Source organism: Armigeres subalbatus, chromosome 3, assembly GCF_024139115.2.
Source record: "Armigeres subalbatus isolate Guangzhou_Male chromosome 3, GZ_Asu_2, whole genome shotgun sequence".
Taxonomy (NCBI): domain Eukaryota; kingdom Metazoa; phylum Arthropoda; class Insecta; order Diptera; family Culicidae; genus Armigeres; species Armigeres subalbatus.
Window position 1 is genome coordinate 221,981,045 of NC_085141.1, and position 15,811 is coordinate 221,996,855.

A 15,811-nucleotide genomic window follows, 5' to 3' on the forward strand; every position below is an offset into this window, starting at 1 on the left:
TGGAACCTGTAGTGTCTATAATCTAGACTTTGTGATTCGGGTACAATATTTAAGCCACAACCCGGGATATGGGTGGTCGAGTTCGCAAGTGGAAGGCAGAACATCCATAAGGAACTGAAACACAACCTGCTGGTGCGCCGCCATGTTGTTCGAGTTTAAAGACAAGAACAGAAAGCTTTTATCAGCCATCCGTGGAAGCGAGAAGGCCAACAAAAGTGCCACAACCAAGGCCTTCTCCTTCTTTGGAAGAGCGACTTTGGCCCAAGAGGCGATTGATTTTGCCCTGACGGCCAACGAGGAAAAGACTGCGCATAACCAAAAACGGGTCAGGCAGCAAACCGGCGAAGGTGCTCAGAGCAAAACCAAACTGTAGGCGACCATAAAGGCCAAACGTCGTTTTGACGGAGCAGATCAGGGTGTAGTGGAACCCGAAGGGCGTTGACCCGAGAAGGCGACTTCTCGGCTTGAAAAGCGAAAGGCACCAACCAGACCAAGTCGCCGGGCCGCAAAAGGGTACCAGTCGTCCGGTGCCATCGGCACAAGGGACCGAAAATCCCTGGCAGCTGGTCAGTAGCTCAAAGCGGAAGTTGAGCGCATCTCGACCCGTAAAGAAAGTTAGGGACAAAGTAGAGGCCATGAAAACTGATAAGGATAAGTAGGCCGACGTCGATGAGGGCAACCGAAAAGATTTAGGCCAGGACGCGGACAGGACGCGCGAAGCGTCAGACGTACCAAGACCGGTGAAATGATCTTGGTGCTGAAACGTGGAGCGCAAGCTAGCGGGACTTCTGGCCCAAGAGATCTTGGGTGACGGCGCCGAGGTGAGGACGTTGGGGACGGAAGAGACCCAAGTGTTTGCATGCACCATATTTGAAACAGATCGACAGACCTTTGGTTGCGCATGTAGATCAAAAGGCCTTACTCAAGGAATTTCCTGGATGACCAAGAAGTTATTCTTCGTACATATTCTATTCTATGTACTACAAGGAGCATGCACTACATTTGAAACAGGTCGACAGACTTTGTTACTCTAAATAGAACACATTTGCTTGACGAATGTTCATGGTTTGGGAGTACTCATTAGATGATAATGATGATTTCCACCGGGAATTTCTCCGGAAGATCATTCGAGAACCCTCCTGAAGTTCCTCCAGAAGTTCCTCGAGGAATCCTTCCGGAAGTTCGTCCGGGAATTCCTTCGGAAGCTCTGGGGGAATTCTTTCGGTGATTCCAACGGAAATACCTCCGAAGTTCCTTCGGGAATCCCTCCGGAAGTATCTCCTGGAATTCCTCGGGTAGTTCCTTTGGAAGTAATAAATACTTGGGTTGTGTGGAAAAGTTGACCTTGAATTGGAGAATTGATTGAGCGAATAAAATGTTGTGATTGGAAAAGTTTTTTTTTTCATAAATTCCTGCCGGAATTCCCCTGTAAATGCTCAATGAATTTACTTAGAAAACGCTGCAGCTTTTTTTCTGGGAATTCCTTCAGCAATTCCTTTGAATATCTTTAAGGTATTACCATTCTTTTTCTTGTGCTTTTTTCGACGAAATTCGTACAGGAGTTCTCTAAGCAAATCCTTCAGGAATTTCACTGGATATTACTTCCAATTCTTGAAAACTTCCCCTCAAATTTATTCAAGTATTCCTCTGTAAATTCGTTTTTTTAAATTGGTCATGGTATTCCCCACAGAAGTTCCTTCCGGAACAAATCAATGAATTTTATCTTTCAGGAAAAATTCCCGAAGGAGCTTTCTTGGGAATATCCAAAGGACTTTTGGAGAGATGAAGCAATTCCTACAAGATTTTTTTGGAGAAATTCCAGAGTTTATTTGCGAAGGCTGAATCCAACGAGGAATTTATGGATAAATTTTAAAAGGAATTCCTAAAGCAATTTTTGGAGGATTTCCCAATGGACTTCCTGAAGGAATTCTCGGAGTTGTGGAAGAAACTCCTGGAGAAATGCGCTAAAAAATTCCTGGTTTAAAATGCTCGCAAGATGGTGGTAGATGAGTTGGGCGATAGATTTTTCAGATAAATGTTCATTGTTCAAGCTGTTTTTCTGACGGAGAATTTCAAAATGCTACTATTTTTGTACCCTATTTACTCTCTCCGCGAGGTACCCGCCCATCTATGTTCAATTTTATGTAATTTCCTGAAAAGAATATCTTTCGAAATTATCTTTCGAAACTGCCCAAAAATCCTAAATTGGCCAAACAATTCAAAAGTTATAAAAATTTCAATTTCCGGTCAATATGACCCCAAAGCACAGACAACGTGAGTTTTTTGATAAAAGCGCTTATTTTTGAAATTTTTCAAGCGAATTTCACCTAGGGGACAGATCTTGGCGAATTGACCCCAAGTTCCAAAGTTTAAAAAATATTATCTGGAGCTGAGAATTGAGGAAGCGTAGCTTCACTTCGCTTTTACCCTAAATCTAAAACGTTAACTACAACTATCTAAAATAAATTCAACTTGCTGTAATGTTTCGAAGAGAGAGATGGTGAAGAAAATTCATTCTCTGTAGTTACGTCCATGTATGGTCAAACAGTTAGATATGTGCAAACCTTAGCAAAATAGCGAGTTCTAGGAGGGATAGTTCGGTTCTAGGAGGGGCCAAAGCCCCCCCCCCCCTAGCCTAGCCTAAATTTACAAATGGGAGTCAAATGTTTTTTTTTGCGCTGTGGGAAATTTACTGTTTCAGTTTACATTTCCCCAGTACAGAGTAGACTTCAGTTTCATTTTCAAACAGTTTCATTTCAACAATCTCTTACCTGCAGATTTTTTTGTTACTCAGGGAATCTTTAGTCCAAAATTGGATAATCTCCAATGTGTAAAACATAACTCCAGGTTAATCAACGTATTGTGGTTGTAATAATTTGACCGCCGAATGTTTCGTTTTGCGAACTAAAATATTCCAAATTTGAATAAATCGTCGAACAACTTTACAAGACAAATCAACCTCGCTTTGCTAATGTATGAAGTACCATTCGCCTCCACACGCTATTCAACAGAAATTAAAACGTAGAGCACAATATATGTAGGAATATCAGCCAGTTAATGGTTGGAAATGCTTCATCATTGTGGTACATGCAAGGGCCTGAAGAAGGTAAAATCTGCACAATGACATCAATTAGTCCTCCTTTCCACACAAGAAGATAAAGAGAAAACGATTTAACCATGTCATTCCCTCGGTTATGTCCAATCCAGAGAGGATTACTATTCATGTTGAGTTGGTTCTCGTACGATGTTTTGCTCTTATTGGCGTTTCACCTTCATTCGACTGAGTATTCTTCAAGCTTTTCACAGTTAATTAAAAGCTTTCAGTACCTGTCATGCGAGCTGACATTGTCACAATACACCTCCGGGGGACATTTTCTCGCTTTTAATCATCAGTGCAATGGAGGTCTTTTGTTACTGGGTTTTGCCTAATGATTTATATCAAATCATCTTTAAGTATTTCAAATTCGAATCAGCAAAGAAATCAAGCTCTTTCTCGTTGCTTAGTATGTTTAATTACAATATCTTAACCGAAGAGAAGAACAATGAGAGTTTTCATCATAGAAAGTCATCTCGTATACTATGAACCAACTCTTTCCAAGAAAACTGCAACGAACATGGTAAGCTTAGAAGTCTTCAAGCTGCTAATTACATGATGTTGGAAACAAAAGTTTATGATAAGGATAGGAAGAGCTATTACTCGATGGTAAAAAATATCAATAAAAATTAACAAAGATTTCTTCCTCAGTGACAGATTGGTAATCAACGACGACTCAATTCTTTAGCAAAATCCCGTCTGGTGCATGTTGGAAAGGTCAAATTGAGTAAAACGCCACAATAACCACCAAACCACACGCCATATGCGATATTTTAACGAGAAGTCTACTGGCATTAACCCTCTTCCATCAGCAGCTTCATACTGGATGACAGGCTGAGCGGTGCACGGAAAAATCGTAAATAACGATTCCATTATGTCAGCGGCAGGCCATATGAAAGCTGTCGAGGATTGAGGAACTGCGTTGATAACTTATTTATTGTCCAAATAAGCTCTTCAACCTTTTTGAATCTCGCACATTTGGAGTTTTTCACTTTTTCCGGAAATATTTTGCTAAATAAATAAGGGTTTCGTGAAATCTTGTTCATACAAAGATGTGCAGGCAAAAATCCTTTTTACCTAAAGCATAGTACGCTGGTCATTACGGAGAGCGGTCAAAGAAAATTTTCTTCATTACTGAAGTAAATTTGGCCGGGGCTCAAGTCTGTCCGTTTTCCTTGCGGAATAATGAGAAGGAATATTTTTCCGCAAGAAAAAGTGACAGCTCCATTTAGATTATTTCGGGGAAAAAGAAAAATTTGGATAGCTACGCGGAAATAACGCGCAGAGGGCAATCCCCGCATAGAACAATTCATGCATAGTGTGCGTTGGATTGAACATGATAACAAAACAACTGTCATGCAGCCCAAAAAGTTGAATAGCGTGCTTACACGAGTACCACGGTATGCCGTGCCGTTACGAGTACAAGACACGTAAGATTTAAACATCAGCACCCTGTTGGTGTAAACTCACTGGAAATGTATAGGATTGCTCCATAATATTTATGTAGTGGCTCAGTGCTCAAGCCATTGAGAAATATTCATAAAATTTAGAAGAATGTCATGCAGTTTCATGCGAGGTTTCATGTCCTAGAACATTTTGTTCGTAATGATTGGTTTTATCGGCGGCTAACTGAATCTGGACAGACTTTCTTTATCACCGGGAGTCTGTGTCGGGCCTATAAGAAGTTCCACGACCCAAACTCCATGAGGCTAGTGCGCTTCGAGCGGCGAATAATCGTTCTGGTAGGCTGATGAAGCAGCTTTTCAGCGAAGTTCACCAGAGCTCGCTGTTAAAACCCCACCACATTCTAAGCAAGTTCCACAACTCCCATTGACTGAAAAAAGGGTTATTGAGCATCTAGGGCATAATCTTTCGTCCTTGTTTTTCTTCAGATTATACTTACATGCCAATGTCATAAATATAAATATAAACAAAACATCACAAATTAATATTAGCCGCCTTTGATCAAAAACCCGGAAAATATTAATTGAATAAATTGAAATTAAATAAATAAAAAACCCGGAAAATATTAATTGGAGGCGCTTTGAATTTTTCTTATTTCAGTAGCGGAACAAAATATCAACATGTATGGAATGTTGCCGAAACCAGGGAAACCGCCAGGGAATCCAACATCATATAGGCCCATAAGCCTGCTGGATTCACTGGGGAAGCTTCTGGAAGGAATTATCCTTAGTAGGCTGACGCAGTTCACGGTCGGCGAGATCCGCATATCGGAAAAGTAGTTCGGATTCCGAAAAGGCAAATCGACGGTGGATGCAAACAGGACAGTCATTGAAGGTGCAGATAGGGCGTCCAGGAAGACGATTCTGCGCGGTAGTATGACGTCAAAAACGCATTAACAGTGCTAGCTCGGAGGCTATCACCACAGCGCTGCACAGAATGCGATTCCCCGACTACTTGTGTGGGATCCTTAAGACTGGAGACTGGATTCTGGTTTACTAAACTAATTCCGGGGCAGGATCGATAAGGGTTACGGCACGGCGGGTGTTCCGCAAGGCTCCATACTAGGCACAATGCCGTGGAACGTTATGTACAATGGAGTTCTAGAACTGAAGTAGCCCAAAGGAGTCAAGATCTTCGGATTCGCGGACGATGTCCTTACGATAACCGAAAAGTCTCTGGAAGAAGTAGACACCGCTGGTGGCACTGGTGATGTTGGTCTGCAACTGCAAAGTGATTCAGCGGATGCAGATTGCCATCGGAGGGCACGAAGTACCGTTTGTGCGGACTTCGAGGAATCCAGGAGTGGTGATGCATGACCGGTTGAATTTCAATACCCATGTCGAGTGTTCCTGCGAAAGGTGGCTAAAATGATCAGTGTGCTAGTAAGGAGGAAGACTTCGTTATCGCCGAGATGATCTCAATCTGTATAAACCTAGCAGAGTATCGAGTGCTACCAACGAAGAGGAACCAGTAATGTAAGGACGATGGTGAGATTGGACTTTATGGTCAAGTGGCAGCACGAGCGGGACAATGCGGAGAATGGAAGGTAGACTCACCGGCTCATCCTCAATGTATCGACGTAAGTGAACAGGAAGCATGGAGAGGTGAACTTTTACTTCAGACAAGTGCTGTACGGACACGGTTGTTTTCGCCAACATCTACACCGTTGTGGTCAGATGTAGTAACCTTAGACGTGAAAAATGTCTTCTTTAGTGCCAGCTGGGAAGGAATAGCCAGCTCCCTGCACATGATGAGGGTTCCAGGGTACCTGTGCAGAATCCTGAATAGTTATTTTGAGAATAACACGATTGTTTACGAAACACATGAAGGGCTAAAGATAATAGGCATAACAGCGGGTGTTCCACAAGGCTCTATCCTGGGACCAACGTTATGGAACGCGATGTACGATGAGTTATTGCAGCTAACACTACCAAGAGGTGTGAAGATCGTTGGGTTTGTGGACGACGTGGTTCTCATGGTAATCGGAGAAACAGTAGAAGAGGTGGAAGTACGAGCAACGCTGGCGATAGAAATAATCGAAAACTGGATGTGCGGAAAAAAGCTGGCATTGGCCCACCACAAAACTGAAGTGATGATGATCAGCAACCGATACCGATACAGCATAGCACAATTATGGTTGGAGAAGTCATCATCGGCTCGAAGCGAGAGGTAAAGCATCTTGGGGTAATGATCGACGACTGGTTTAATTTCAATATCCACGCCGATTATGCTTGCGAGAAGGCAAATAAAGCGATTACAGCGTTGACCAGAACCATGTCAAACAGTTTTGCGATTAGTAGCAGTAAGAGGAAACTCGTCAATACTCAGATACCGAGCACCCGTCTGGACGGCTGGTGTAATCACGAGGAGAAATCTGACTCGGTTCAATAGCACTTATAAGCTGATGGCCATGAGAGTAGCAAGCGCGTATCGTACCATATCGATGTATGCGGTTTGTGTCCGGAATGGCCCCGGAAAGGTGGACATATCGGCTCATTCCAAGCCTGTCGTTATGGGTGGACAGAAAACACGGGGAAGTCAACTTCTTCCTGTCACAATTCCTGCCAGGCTATAGATGTTTCAGGAAGTATCTGCAGAGTCCCCCTCTGCCCGACCTGTCCGAACTGGTCCGAACCGGTACACGTATTTTCCGATTGTCCTCGAATCAGTACAGAACGAAGTGTGATCTCAGCGAATACGTGGAAAGAAGCAGGCAGAGCGGTAACACAGATCATGTGGTCGCTGCAGCGAAGATGGCGTGAAGACTAGAGAGCATCTGGAAGCGGTCACAGTTACACGGTCGGTTACGGGAAAGCTTCCGCCACCGGGGAACTTCCTGTCATGGTAGAATAGATCCGCCGCCGGGGACTATCTGAGTAAACTGCGATCAAGCCGGGAGCTGAATGGCTCAAGATTATAGAAGATTAGTTTCAAAGAGTTTCCTAGAGTAGGCTAAATCCATCGTCGGGGACTAGGCCGAGTAGATCGTGACGCGTTATAGTACTAGATTCGGGTCGTCGGAGCACTATTGAACCGGACGCTATGCTTCTCTCGAAATCTCTGGATCGGTCACTCACTGAAGTAAGAAAGGGATCCAGACCTGCGCCGATCTTGAAAACACCAAAGAAATGTTAAAAGTGGTAGAGGATATTCAACAAGCCTTACATGTAAGCGAGCCGTCGGTTACGAGGGATATTCCAAAGCCGGGGAACTCTCTGTCTGAGTAGGATAGATCTGCCGTCGGGGATCGTCTGAGTAGTCCACGATTTAGCTAGGAGCTAAATGGCTCAACGAACTAGTGTTTGAGAATGTCAAGAAAATTATTCTTGGAGCTGAATGGCGCAATGTTTAGAAAAGTTCAGTTCGGGAGAGTTTCCGCCACCGGGAAGCTTCCAATCGTAGTAGGCTAGATCCACCGCCGGGGATTATGTCGAGTAGTTCGTGACGCGTTAAATAATCGGTTTTGGGTAGTTGAAGCGCTATTGAACCGGACGCTATGCTAAACCTGAAATCTCTGGAATTGGCCTCCAACAGGATTCCCGTTGAAATGAGAAAGTGCCTAGGACTATCCAGGTGAGATATCAGTATTGGACACGCAATAAACTTCCACGGATCGTCGGTTTTCGGGGAAGCTCTCGTCACCGGGGGAGTACGATAGAATCGCCGCCGGGAACTATCTGAGTATAAGTTGCTAGCACGTCGAGAGCTGAATGGCTCCGTTGGGGGCGGAAGTAACCCTCCAGTGCAAGCAACTGGATGAGGTCACGGACGCGGACGACGTCGTCTCTGCTGTGTCGTCGTTGTGGTGAGGAAGGGCACAAGGTGCAGGAATGCGATAAGGCTCCAAAGTGCCTCATCTGCGCCAGCAAAAGTAAACCTGTAACCACGTTATGGGTGGATCTTCGTGTCCCATCGGAGAGACAAATAAGAAGAAGCCGTGCAAGTAATGCAGCTGAATCTTAACCACTGTGCAACTGCCCAGCAGCTGCTGTGGCAATCGGTCTCGGAGTCGACTCTGCTGAGGGTGTTGCGATAGCCAAGATCAATGGTGTGTTCTATTGTAGCTACCATGCCCCACCATGGTGCCCATTAGAACAGTTCAACCAGATGATCGATAGCTTATCGTCTGACCTAGTGGGTCGTAAGCCGGTCGTCATAGCAGGAGATTTTAACGCTTGGGTAGTGGAGTGGGGCAGCCACTGCACCAATCGAAGGGGTAAAGCGTTACTAAAGGCTCTAGAAAAGCTCGACGCAGTGCTAGTTAATGATGGTTCCGCTAGCACGTTCAAAAGGAACGGGGTCGAGTCATGGATTGATGTAACGTTTGTCAGTCCTGGTTTGGCACCAGACTTGGACTGGAGGGTGGACGAGGGTTCACCCATAGTGATCATCTAGCAATTCGCTTTAAGATCAACTATGGCGTGCAACATCCGAGGACCGGGCATCCCTGTTATACCACCAATCACTTCGACGGTGAAGTTTTTACCGCGGCCCTGGGACTGGAAGCCAACACTGAAGGTCTAAGCGACGCCACCATGCCGAGGAAAGCCCTGCCGAGAAATGGCAGACGCCCGGTATACTGGTGGAGTCCCGAGAATGCGGGATCACCTCGATTACCCTGCCTCAAGGCTAGACGAAGGATGCAACGTGTCCGGACCGAGGATGAAAGAGCGGACCGCCGTGAAGTGTTTTGAGCTGCGAAACTGGCCTTTAACAAGGCCATCAAGAGCAGTAAGAGAGCGTGTTTCGACAACCTATGCGAAGGAGCCAACGCAAATCCTTGGGGTGCACCTATAGGATAGTGATGGCCAAGACCAGAGGGAGCTCTTCACCCCCCAAACGATCCCCAGATAAGTTGGCGAGCCGAAATGGTGGCTCCGGTGACGAACGAAGAGTTACTCGCGGTGGCCAAATCTCTGGCAACGAACAAAGCTCCAGGGCCTGATGGAGTTCCGAACAGTGCTCTCAAAGCAGTAATCATAGCGAACCCGAACATGTTCAGGCTAGCTATGCAGAAATGCCTTGATGAGTGTAGATTCCCCGAAAGATGGAAAAGGCAGAAATTGGTGTTGTTGCCGAAGGCCGGGAAGCCGCCGGGCGACCCATCGGCGCAAAGACCAATCTGTCTTATAGACACGACAGGCAAGTTGCTAGAGAGGATCATCCTCAACAGGCTGACCCCGTACTCAAAGGGTACAAACGGCATGTCAAGCAATCAGTTCGGTTACCGCAAGGGTGAATCCACGTTGGACGCTCGGTGGTAAAGACCGCCGAGATAGCGATCCAACAGAAAAAGCGAGGTATTCGATACTGTGCGTTAGTGACACTTGATGTTAAGAACGCATTCAACAGCGCAAGCTGGGATGCCATCGCGCTCTCGTTACACCGACTTAGCCTGCCGGTGGGCCTGTAGCGGATTTTGGAAAGCTATTTCCAGAACCGTGAGCTACTTTACGAGACCGATGCCGGTCAGAGAAGCGTTCCTGTTACCGCAGGAGTTCCGCAAGGTTCAATACTGGGCCCGGTATTATGGAACCTTATGTATGACGGGGCTCTGAAGCTAAAGTTCCCTCCTGGTGTTAAGATCGTCGGCTTCGCCGATGACGTAACCTTGGAGGTCTACCCGGTCAATTCCCGAGGTAGAACTGACCGCAGCACACGCGATCAGCACGGTTGAGGATTGAATGAGCGCTAGAGGCCTGTAGCTCGCTCAAACGAATACCGTTGCAATATCGCTTTTTTATAATTGCTCAACGGAAATTTTCGCAAAAGTAAGTGAGGCGTAAAAATGATGAAACAAAATAACAGCTTCATCAAGTTGGCACGATTTTCGTTTATCTTAGTTCTAGAGAAAGGAGTGGTGAGTGTAATCTGTTTTTCACCGACTAAAATACCACCCCAAAATAATACAAAATTCCCATAAGCAATATAAAAAACCAAGAAACAAAAATATAGCAAAAGTAAAAATTGCAATCATAAAAGAAGATTTTTCCATAAAGAAATCAAAAATTTTCATATAAAAAATACAAAATTTCCATAAATACATCAATATTCGATTCTTTGTGAAAACTCTTCTTTTACAATTGAAATTATTTTGAAAAATGCCTTTTTATTTTACTTTTTGAAAAGTTTTAAATTGTTCATGGCAATTTTACATTATTTAAGGAAATTTTAAATATAATAATTTTTTTACCCAGATTTCTTTATTGTCAATTTCCTTAGTTTTTGGAAAATTTCTAATTCCTCATGGAAATTTTATATAGCTGCCGGTTTTCACCAAAAAATACAAAAAGAAAAAAGATTTTCCTTCGACCCTTCGATTGAACAATAAAACACTAGTTGCCGGAAAAGTTACAGTCATCTACCGCCAGATTAAGGTTGAGTACCTACTCATGAATCACCTGTTAGTTAGTGAGAACCTATCACACATGATGTGGGTTGCTGTTGTGGATTATTCACGTACCTATGAGAATCGTTTTGATACACAAATACACACCGCCTCAATATTTAAATAAAATTTAATCAATATTAGAGGTTTTTTTTACTAGTCTAATGTATATTACAATGTAGAGAATATGCTCGTGTGTACTTTTTAAGCGACTGTATTGCCATTCAACAGAATCCAAGTTTATAATAAATCAAAATTTGCAACCAGCAGTTCAATATTTTCAAATTCTATTTTAATAAATATTGACTCACATGTGGAAGCTAAAATCATCAAAAAATAAATAGCAATCAATATGAGTGACGCCCTTACGCACTCGTTGATAGTTTTATTGCCGTATCACTGACATAAGAAAAAAAAGCACCCGCTTTCATTATCGAGTCAACAAACATCGTGTAGAGCATGTGTCCCGAATCCAATTTCACCGAGCCAGATGACATTGATTTCATTGCATGTTTTCGAAAAAAAATTCTCTGCTAGGGTAAATGTTCCTTTATTGTATTTGTGAAAAGACCAAAATAGCATAACGTTATATTTATTGAACATACAAGAATAAAATACAATTTGAATTTAGAAAATAAATCAATCTGCGCTATTGCAAAATTTACCCTATTGCGAATTGTCACACATTGCGCGAGCTAAATTGCTAGAAATATGCGCGTACAGAGGAGTCATACCTTCGTCCACCTACCTGTCTCACTGTTCCCTGCGTTTCGCCAGGCACATGTTTGGCACTGTGTATGAGATGGCGCGCTATCAGCGCGTAGAAGATTGCTATTATACACAGTGGCACTGCGTAATAGGCCAGGAACTTGCCGAGCACAATCCCGCGTGCATATTCCGTGCCCCACTTGCCCGGAAATGGGTAGCAAAAGTCAATCGTGACGTCCTTGTTCACTTTTTCCGTCTAGCGTTCGGCGTTGGTGCAGCCATCGATGGAGGTGGTGGTTTCGATCCAATGAAGCGAGCATCGGTAAATGGAAACAAGAATATGGAAACAAGTGATAAGAAACTGAAGTGACGGATTTGCTATCGGACAAAATTTATTTCGTCCCTATAGCCGTTTCGTTACGACAATAACGACAATGCGATGCTAGTTCGATCAATGTGCAGGAACGCTATATGCAGGATGTAACCGATTGAAAGCCAAAGTTGAACATGAATATTAAATTTTTTGTATAGCTAAATCGATGTTCATTTTCTTCTCTAGGCTTATATGATGTTCCATGCGCCACAGAAAATCATTTGTAGTTTATCGCTGCCTCTTATACAAAATCATTTTTTACAATTTATTAGGAAGAGGATTGTAGACTCCATGCCGTAGGAATGCATAGCTTGAAGTGAAATTAATGACAAAGGTATCATATAAAAATGAACCGTCAATTCAAACAAAACAACCCTAGTAACATTTTGGTTTTATACTGGGTTTATAACACTCTTGAAGTGTAAATTATGATCTTCAAGAGTGTTATAAAACTTAACATGTTACTTGGGAATGGACGAGATAGGAGAGCTCAAGTAACAAAATAATTTCATGGTGCAATTGACGATTTGTGGAACTACATATATATCCAAATATTCTACAGCCGTGCTTTAAGATAAGCATAAAACCAAATATATTATATTAACAATATGGTTCACTTCGAGCTTTTCCATACAACGAAATGGCGAACCATTTGCCGGTGATAACAACATCATCTAGCGAGCAAAGAGGAATCTGAACGTGTTTTCTTCTTGTTTATTCTAGCCGTGGCCGTGCGGATAGCGACGTCAATCGTCTAGACGCATGTGTTATGGAGTGTGGGTTCGATTCCCGCCTCGGTAAGGAGGAAACTTTTCATGATCGAAAAATCCTCCACTGGTCCACTGGGTGTTATGTGTCATGTCCGTTGTCTCATGCTAGATGTTAAGTGTTCAGTCTGTACGACCTCTGGTCGAAGACGGTGTCCCTGTCTTTTTTTAATGAATTGTACCTCTCTAAGCATTATGCAGCAACTTTCGGTAGAGAGCTCAAGGACGGTAAAACTTGTATGCAAATGGGCTTTTGATGGAAGCTCAGGACATAGCACCTACACACAAAAATTGTCGAAGGCTGAGAACTCAGATGAGAGCCTGCTTGTCGTGGCTCTAGTTCCATTAAAAATTATCGACATTAAAAACAACACTATTCTTCATTTTCTGGCCATCTAGAAGATGCTACCAGTCGAACCATTCCTAGAGCATGACGACACGCCACATCGTCGCTGATGCAAAATGACCGGATGAGTAGCTGAAATTCCTTGATTATGATGATTCCATGATTCACGGATCCTAATCCCTACCCATCCTTAAACATATTAAACTTAATCTCGAGTCACCACGAATACGCTGGCTTCTACCCCTCTGTTACTAACTTTATAAGATGATATTGATTGTACGTATCAATAACCATGGCTTCGTAAAGTGTTATACACGCCTGAGCCTACAAAATAAACGAAACGGAAAAAATAATTAACAAATTCCAATGAATTCTGATACCGTCGTTAAAAAAACAATTCCTCAGATCATTTCTAAGGATATCCTGATTCTATATTATAAAACATTAGAGCTGGCGTTTACGTCACTTATGAGATTGTAAATTGGTCAATTATTGTAATAGAAACTTTTATCATACCTCATATTTTTCGTAAAAAGATCCTGATTCTTTGAGGCATATCGTAAAATCTGGCGTTTACGGCATTTATGCAATTATATCTATTCAACATATGTCAGTTACGCAAATATTAGATTTTATTATAAGTGGCAATTTTCCCAAATGTATCCCGATTATACGAAGCATTCTACTGCCCTTCTAAGCATAATTGTCCCATGTTAGTTTTGGTGGATTTTGACTTTTCACTACAGATCAGTCTATTTTGATGTATACTTTTAGAAAACTCTAACAGATTTCTAACTTTGTTCGGAAAATCATTGAAAACAACGTCAAGTCTATTTGTCCCATTGCTTAATTTCTACGCATGATTGTCTCGCGGTGATTAAATTCATCATTATGGCGGATTCTGTTATTTTATGGAGCAACAATCATTGAAATAGCATTTTCTGTTTAGATCTTCCAATCTTAGCCTGTTCCACTGGTTAATAGAGGGAAATTTGTACAATACTCATTCTAAGCGACTTCAACCACGTGGGTGGTTTACTTCCATAGATAAAGCATGTGGAGACATATGTCAATCGCAGTAGTCATTCACGAAATCATGCACTGAACGGGGCTGATATGCGTAGAAACCACAAAACAAGTGCTCTATTTCTGGGCATAACTGTCCCGCTAAATTATTTTCATGATCGTTGCCGCAAATTCTATTTGTGGGTGGAAAATAAGAATGATTTCAATGAAATTAAGTCTTCTGAATGGTTCTGTGATGTAATAATCTCATACTTCATTCAGGTTATACGTCAGCAATGAAAATTAGGATTCAATTTCAAATGCCATTTTCTCATTTGTCGTTTTTTGAATTTGGTACAAGCATGCGTAGAACGGCAGTCTATATGTTATGAAATTTGGCGTTTACGTCATTTAAGCAATTATCAATTTCACATAGTTACTGACCTAGAAAAACTAGTTTACAACCATTTTCCCAAAGACACCATTGAGTTAGAACCTGTAGAATGTAAGTTATGATTTTTGTCCCGTAGCTCTATACGTTCGAAGCACTGTGCGCCCTGGAAACTGTAACGATTGAACTACTTGATCATCCAAGGTACATGTTTATTTATTTATTCAGACTAAGGCCGAAGTGGCCTGTGCGGTATATAAGAGTCTTCTCCATTCGGCTCGGTCCATGGCTACACGTCGCCAACCACGCAGTCTACGGAGGGTCCGCAAGTCATCTTCCACCTGATCGATCCACCTTGCCCGCTGCGCACCTCGTCTTCTTGTGCCCGTCGGATCGTTGTCGAGAACCATTTTCACCGGGTTACTGTCTGACATTCTGGCTACGTGCCCGGCCCACCACAGTCGTCCGATTTTCGCGGTGTGAACGACGGATGGTTCTCCCAGCAGCTGATGCAACTCGTGGTTGGTCGGCGTTGGTCCTCCACGAGCATCGTCCAGGGCTCGTGTCCGTAAAGGACTACCGGTCTAATGAGCGTTTTGTAGATTGTCAGTTTGGTACGGCGGCGAACTCTATTCGATCGGAGCGTCTTGCGGAGTCCAAAGTACGTACGATTTCCAGCCACTATGCGTCTCCGGATTTCTCTACTGGTATCATTTTCGGCAGTCACCAGTGAGCCCAAGTACACAAATTCTTCTACCACCTCGATTTCGTCACCACCTATGCAAACTCGCGGTGGGTGGCTCACAATATCTTCTCTTGAACCTCTTCCTATCATGTACTTCGTCTTCGACGTGTTGATGACTTGTCCGATCTGCTTGGTTTCTCTCTTCAGTTTGGTGCAGGCTTCCTCCATCTTCTCAAAGTTACGTGCCATTATATTTATGTCGTCGGCGAAGCCAAATAGCTGGACGGACTTATAGAAAATTGTACCACTCGTGTTAATCCCTGCTCTTCGTATTACCCCTTCCAAAGCGATGTTGAATAGCAGACACGAAAGACCATCACCTTGCCGTAACCCTCTGCGCGTTTCGAAGGGACTCGAGAATGCCCCTGAAACTCGAACTACGCACATCACCTGATCCATCGTCGCTTTGATCAACTGTATCAGTTTATCCGGAAATCCGTGTTCGTGCATTAGCTGCCATAGCTGGTCTCGATCGATTGTCGCCACCTTTGGATCACCTCACGCTCGTTGGTAAGAAGGTTCCCGTTTAT

At 43.2% G+C, this 15,811-nt stretch overlaps 1 protein-coding gene across 1 annotated transcript in view; it reads right to left on the minus strand.

The window, feature by feature from the left end:
• LOC134220171 (neuropeptide CCHamide-1 receptor-like) overlaps window positions 1–15,811 on the minus strand; it is a 205,873-nt gene that overhangs the window by 37,800 nt on the left and 152,262 nt on the right. The window contains exon 5 of the mRNA XM_062699158.1: window positions 11,695–11,910. Within this exon, the coding sequence (XP_062555142.1) occupies window positions 11,695–11,910 (216 nt within the window). The remainder of the gene's footprint in view (window positions 1–11,694; window positions 11,911–15,811) is intronic.